Source organism: Lolium rigidum, chromosome 1 (genome assembly GCF_022539505.1).
Source record: "Lolium rigidum isolate FL_2022 chromosome 1, APGP_CSIRO_Lrig_0.1, whole genome shotgun sequence".
In the NCBI taxonomy this organism is placed as follows: Eukaryota; Viridiplantae; Streptophyta; class Magnoliopsida; order Poales; family Poaceae; genus Lolium; species Lolium rigidum.
This window is the reverse complement of record NC_061508.1, coordinates 341,888,876-341,895,500: the sequence shown is the minus strand read 5'-3', so window position 1 is coordinate 341,895,500 and position 6,625 is coordinate 341,888,876. Positions and strand designations below refer to the sequence as shown.

General features: G+C 45.2%; 1 protein-coding gene across 1 annotated transcript; it reads right to left on the bottom strand.

Moving 5' to 3' along the window:
* Positions 1 to 254: 254 nt before the first annotated feature.
* LOC124684478 (probable potassium transporter 13) lies at positions 255 to 6,173 on the bottom strand. The gene is made up of 8 exons (XM_047218783.1): positions 5,918 to 6,173; positions 4,748 to 4,979; positions 4,336 to 4,584; positions 4,115 to 4,165; positions 3,707 to 3,967; positions 3,568 to 3,620; positions 3,359 to 3,473; positions 255 to 1,762 (listed from the first exon to the last, which is right to left on the bottom strand). Exons 1-8 carry the CDS (start codon positions 5,963 to 5,965, stop codon positions 459 to 461), a joined length of 2,313 nt encoding a protein of 770 aa, XP_047074739.1. The 5' UTR covers positions 5,966 to 6,173; the 3' UTR covers positions 255 to 458.
* Between the last annotated feature and the right edge of the window lie 452 nt (positions 6,174 to 6,625).

Here is a 6,625-nt window from a genome sequence, read left to right as displayed (position 1 = left end):
TTCAAATTTCATATAATTAAAGAAAATTTGCACAAGTACACGGTCATTTTCTTTAGTGGGTGTAAAGTTGCATGGAAAGAAAAGTTTCCACCCTGTAGTAAGAAAACAAGTTTAATCCCAACAAGTTTTGTTCTCGAGTTGTAGTTAAATTCAGTAATTCTTATGCATGTTGATAGCTCCTCTTATAAATATCCAGCCATATTAAACCTGACAGTTCACAGTACTGATTAATTGGAACCCACGACAGGAGGGAGCATATGCATCAGGAGCCGAACTGAATTTTCATAATAGTATGCTCTGTTTTCCTTTTCAGCAGCAAGGTGTCGTTATTCTGTTTCCTGAACCGATGCTGTATGTTCACTTCAGTTATCTTCAGTTACAGTTAAGTCTACAACTACGCTTCTTCTTCTTGAGCGAGCGAGCGATGGGGGGCAAGCGAGATAGGAGCCATGGGTATGTCATACCCTGTACGCCATGCCGACCTCGATGAGGGACGTGTGGGGGATGCCGAGAACGACGGCGGGCCTCCGTGAGTTACGCCGGAGGAACCCGTAAACAACGTTGACGGCGAACTTCTTGACGGCCGACGAGGACTCGTGCGCGAACACGCAGGTGTGGCCGACCATGTACGACACCCCGGCCTCCCGCTCCTCCAGCAGCTCCCTCACCTCCGACCTCGTCTCCTCTCTCCTCCACGCTGCCGCCGCCGCCGGCATCTCCTCGAACCGCACCTTCTTGCTGTAGCCTTTGTCGTTGCTGGCGTAGTCGATCTCGCAGGAGCTCATGGACGCCAGCGCGTCCACGACGGCCTGGCTGGGCGCCGCTGGTATGACCGACATCTCGCCGGAGGCACTGGACGACCGCTCGCCGTCGGCGCCATCTGCCTGCAGTCGGAGGAACTCGACCACCTTCACAAGCAGCTGGTTCTCGAAGTTGAAGTGGTCCCACCTCCCTTCCTTGTACCCGTACCTTACGACGCAGCGGAACAGCCGGTACTCCGGCCGCCCGATCCTGCCCACGAGGAACCTCTCCTCCGGTGGCACCTTGGGCACCGTGAGCGTCTGCAGCGACACGAAGACGAGCACCCGGTGGAACGCCGGGAAGTTGGTGACGAAGTGCGCGAACATGGGCGGCACGCCGGTGGCGCCGGCACCGGAGTCGGAGTAGACGAATCCCACACCGGGGACGCGCACGAGGCCCATGCTGCCGGAGCCAATGAGGCCGAGGAGGTGGTCGAGGCACACCTTGTTCTGCAGCTCGTACTCCTGCTTCTTCGCCGTGCCGTAGTGCCACGCCGACATGACGAGCAGCGTGGCCAGGGAGAGCAGCAGCGGCAGCCAGCCGCCGTGGGGCACCTTGGCAAGGCACGCCGAGAGGTAGAGGAGCTCCACGGATCCGAAGCCGGCGGCGAAGAGCGCTGCCCACACGACCGATCGGTTCCACACCGTGGTGATCACCAGGAACATCAGGCATGTCGTCGCGAACATCACCAAGATCACGGCGAGGCCGTAGGCGTTCCCGATCATCTCCGTGTCTCGGAAGCCGATGGTGACGGCGAGGCAGAGGGACATGAGGGTCCAGTTCACCTCCGGGATGTAGATCTGGCCGTGCACATGGCTGGACGTGTGCACCACCTTGATGCGCGGGAAGCATCCCAGGGCCCGGCACTGGCTGATGATGGAGAACGTGGCAGAGATGATCGCCTGGCTCCCCACGGCGGTGGCCAGCGTCGCGATGATCAGAACCGGCCAGAACACACGGTCTGAATTTTCAGAACATAAACGAGAGGGGGAAATGTTAGTTGGAAAAAGGTGCTAGCAATTCAGAGTTCAGTCAACTCAAATCAAGAACGTGAAGATAAGGTGTTCACTGGTAAAACAGTTAAGAGTCTACACTCACAAATTCTTAGGCCATGTTCAACGCAAATTTCTCAGATGAGTGCTTATAAAAATAAACCAAACTTTTCACCTGTGCTTATTAGTTAGGCGTCTGTGCAATACAAATAAACACCAATATTTAGACCAAAAAAAGATTTTTCTAAGCGCTTATCTAATTATTTTTCATTGTACATGCCCTTAGTTGCAACAATAATTGAAATCGCAGTCATCTAAAATCGCATGCTATGAAGTCTCTGATTAGTTTCTAAAAAAAAGAATCTTTCAAGATGTGCAGTTTTAGAGTGAAGATGATTAGAAGTTGATCCATGGTGCCAAAATGTGTCTTGGATTGAGAAAACAGGGGAGCAACTTACATAGACAAAGACAATAGAAATTTACTACTATTAGCAACAAGAAAGCAAAGGTAGTATCATCTTGTATATATTTATACGATGTAAACACATTATTAAATGTTGATTACAATACACGAGTAATGATTGTTGCTTTGATCATGGACGGCGGGGCAGGTTTTGTGCTACGTTCCCCTCCAATGCCACATTAATCATGCGACCACAAACATTGCGCAACACGATAGGTTGTTCTCTCAAACCCAGCTAAGAACCCTAAACCAAGCCTCCTCATGTTCGAGGAAACTCATTGCGATAACTAAGAAATACAGTACCATAAAAATACTATTTAAACACATTTTATGACGGACATGGTGTTTTTACTCCTGGGTGCATATGCTCCCTATAATTAAAATGCATTTTAAACATATTAAATAGTGTTAAAATATTTCAAAAGAAAATGTTGAGCATACATCAATACATCTTACGTGTTCACAAAGTCGTTTCATGAAAAACCGAATTGTTGTGTGTCTTGTGCAAAAAAGATAAAATTTGGTGCTAAAATAAGACATTTTGATAGGAATTTGTTTGTCTTTTTTGCACAAGCCACGAAAATATAATTTTTTTATGAAACTGTAAGTGAGCATGTAGAATGTGGAGATATATGAGCACAATTTTGTTTCCGAATTTTCTGAAATTTTCAAATTTATTTTTTGAATAAAGGGAGCATCTACACGTGGGATCAAAAGTGCATTTCCGTTTTATGACAAGGATTTTTACTACCATAAGTCAGGATGTTAAAAGGAATAATATAGTGTTTTGTGCAAATATACAACCTCCGGCGATAGATTTTGTTGGAAGAAGAAGACAAAAGACACTGCAAGGCCAATCACGATATTTTTGCCGAAGTTGATGGAACTTGATAATTTATTTGTCATTCATGTTTGTCATAGTTTTGTTGTTGTATGCGGATCTGTTTGGTCTTAATATTTTAATAGATTATGGTGGGTGCATAGTTAGATGGATATTATAAAGCATTATTCTAATTGTGCATCGAAACACATTATACATTTTTGAGAAAAATTAAGATAATAAAAAAAATTCCGTCAATCAGTCAAAACATTGGCACCTCACCTGGAAGAGCTTTGTAAAAGCTACTTTGGAGATCTTCCCTGTGTTTAGACAAATAAGCAGCCTCACCCATGTAAGCCAGAACTAAGCAAGGATACACAACAATTGTGAACCCAAGCTGCCATGGCAAAGCAATAAAACAAATCACAGTAAAGATATTTTCAATACTTCGTGAAAAATGACATATCCATAGGTGGGAAAGAATCACTTACCCTCAGTGAAAGCTTTGAGAAATGCCCAAGATCAGCAAACATTGCTTCAGCACCTGAAAATCTATGGCTGTAGTCAAGCCTAATACAGCAACAACAAGTGACTGGTCGCCCAAGATGAAAAGGATAAAATGTGTTAAACCTGTAATGCAGAGAACAATTCCTCCAAGTGAACTCCATCCATCCTTGCCAGCCTTCCTGAAGAAGTTGTATATGTAATATGGGGACAGAGCACGGACAACACTAGGGTTCCACTTCAAAATGTTGTAAATCCCAATGCCGCCAATGCAAGCGAGCCAGGAAATCAGAATCGGAGCAAACAGGAAACCGACACGGTGTGTTCCATAGTGCTGGAGCGCGAAAAGTCCTACTAGAACGATGCATGCAACTAGCACGGTGTAATCTGTATGACAAGTGCAACGAGAGATGATCAATTGCAGTTTGTGATGCAGATGAATGATTGCAAGGCAACACTGTAAAAGGGAGTAGATAAAATTTGCTGATAGGAAGAGTAAACCTTACAACGTAATTCAGTTAAACAGCTGCTTACTTTCATGTAGCTCTGGGAACTTGATTCTGAGGCCAGAAACAGCTGACAACACTGCAGGAAACCATGTAACCCTGTCAGTTTCCATGAAGATGCGATGAGCAAAAGTTCAGTTTCAGGAACATAGTTATGCCTTAGGAGTCTAGGACATACAACTTCTGTAAAATACAATTTCAAGTAAGAACAATGCAGCATAGAAGATATCAGCAAAGTTTCATCATCACCTGACATTGTCGGGGTCAAGACGCCGTCTCCGATGACCATACTGGTGCCCATGAGAACGAAGAGCAGCAGCACGACCCGTAGCGAGTAATGTTTCTCGAAGAATCCCCTGATAATGAGGCTGCTCCTTGACTCCTTGCAGGGCTCGTCCTTGTTGTACGTCGACAAGGAGCCATGGCCGGCGTGCAAGCTGTTCAGCAGGCCCATCCTGGAGCGCCTGCACATCAGCGAGTACAATGCAAACGTCCCACCTGCACAACATATTTTGTTGGACATTAAAAAAACAAAATGCGCGTTAATTAATACCTAGAATGTAAACTGTCACTAGCAATTTCACACGTTAAGTTCTTTCAGATGATGGAACAGAGAACTCTCTCGACATGATTCAACAGGAATGTTAGGTTCTGCGATCACCTTCTCCATTGTCGTCAGCTCCAAGGACCAGGATGATGTACTTGAGGAGAGGTATGAGGGTGAGGCTCCAGAAGACCAAGGACAGCACGCCGAGGATCTCTTCGTCTTCCTCGTGGAGACGAAGTTTCCCAGAAAATGTGTTCTTGTACACGTACACTGGAGATATGCAGAGGTCGCCGTACACTACACCGAAGCTCTGGTATGCCAGTAGAAGCGTCCCTTTCTGCCATCCCTAGCGCAAACACAGACAGAGACAGATAGAGACGTGACGTGTTTGACTAATTACGACAAAGATGAAGTAAGGACATACGCTGGAATTAACATCATTGGGCAAAAAGGTTGTAGTCTAGAGAAGCTTTAAACATGTAGTAGGAACGTAGCTTCAAAGTGGACAGGCAGAAAGGTAAGTCTGAGCTAAAGTACCAAACAAATATGTCCATTTTGACCATAAATGGCGATCTGATTTGATCTGACAGTGAAACAAGACCTATGGTTGTCGTGAGCGATGGTATGCTTCCAAGAAAATGGACATGGACTGCGAGTTTAAGCTGTTAACAAGGTTGACCCCAGAGTGAGTAGAAAGTGCTGAAATTTACATACAAATCAATGGCACCATTAGTTCCATTTCTGGGTTCCGACTTCAGAGTGCAGATATCTAGAAGATTACTATAGCGGTGAATAATCAAGACAGCTCCTAGATGCGACCAGAGCGTTTTTGCAAGGAAACATGTGCAAAATCGAAACAAATTACCATGGAACTTTAGAGCTGAGAGAGGAGCCATGCATGAACCCATGATGCAAACTTTTTTTTTTCTTCTTTTGGATGAGAAGTAAACTTTTTTTTGAGGAGCCATGGTGCAAACTATAACATATACCCTTCCCAAATCTACATATGGTTAAAAACTTCAACTACATGCCATTATATTTTTATTGATTGAACATACATACTCCAGAACATAATTCGACACAAACCTCATGTAGAAGTTACACAAAAAGAATAAATGCACCGTACTATTGCAAGAAAAAAGCCCTAAGAAAATGCACAAGTCAATAGGAAACCAAACTCCAGTCACACAAATAGAAACGAAACAACATACTAACCAAGAACTCTCAAGGGTGCAGTTGATCAGGTATATATTTTTATAGAAAGAGCCGATCAGAAATAGTTACCCAAGAACTCTTCTTGCTCCTGGGCTGCACACCACCCTCCACATCCATGGTGCTCCGGCCGGCTGCACGTACCTTGCGCAAATCCCACGAAAACGGGGCCGAATTGTAGAGTTTCTCCGGTGGTTCACGGAAACGGCTGTCCTTCCCCCACGGCAGGTAATTAACTTGGTGTGAGTGTGACGCGATCTGCCGGAAGTTTGTTTGTTTGTCCGTGCGTGTGCACTGCAACCACTGATGAAAGAAGGAAGAAGAGGAGTGAAAGAGGGAGGGAGGGAGGGAGGAAGGAGAGAAGCAGTTAAGGAGAAGGGAAAACGTGGATGGCTTCACAAAAAGATGAGGGGTAGAGAGACTAGAGAGAGAGGGCGCCAAATGATAGGAGCTCTCCTTTTTTCATTGGGTTGTAGTTCTTCTCCCTCACGCGCACGCGCATGACGCGCGCGTACACAGCGTTGAGTACGTGTTCTGTACGTCCGCTAGGTCCATTTGCTGGGAAAAAATGGTTGACAAAAGTTTGATTCTGGCACGTCAATCGCACCAACCGTTAATAGGTTATAAGTAAATTCTAGTACTCCAGTACGTTCAATTATGGACCATGCATATATTTTGGTAAAAAAAAAAAGCTGATATAGTGACACATCCAATGGCGAAGAATCCACCGAAACAAGCAGACTGAGCTAAATTCAAATTATGTATTCAACTTTAGCATCT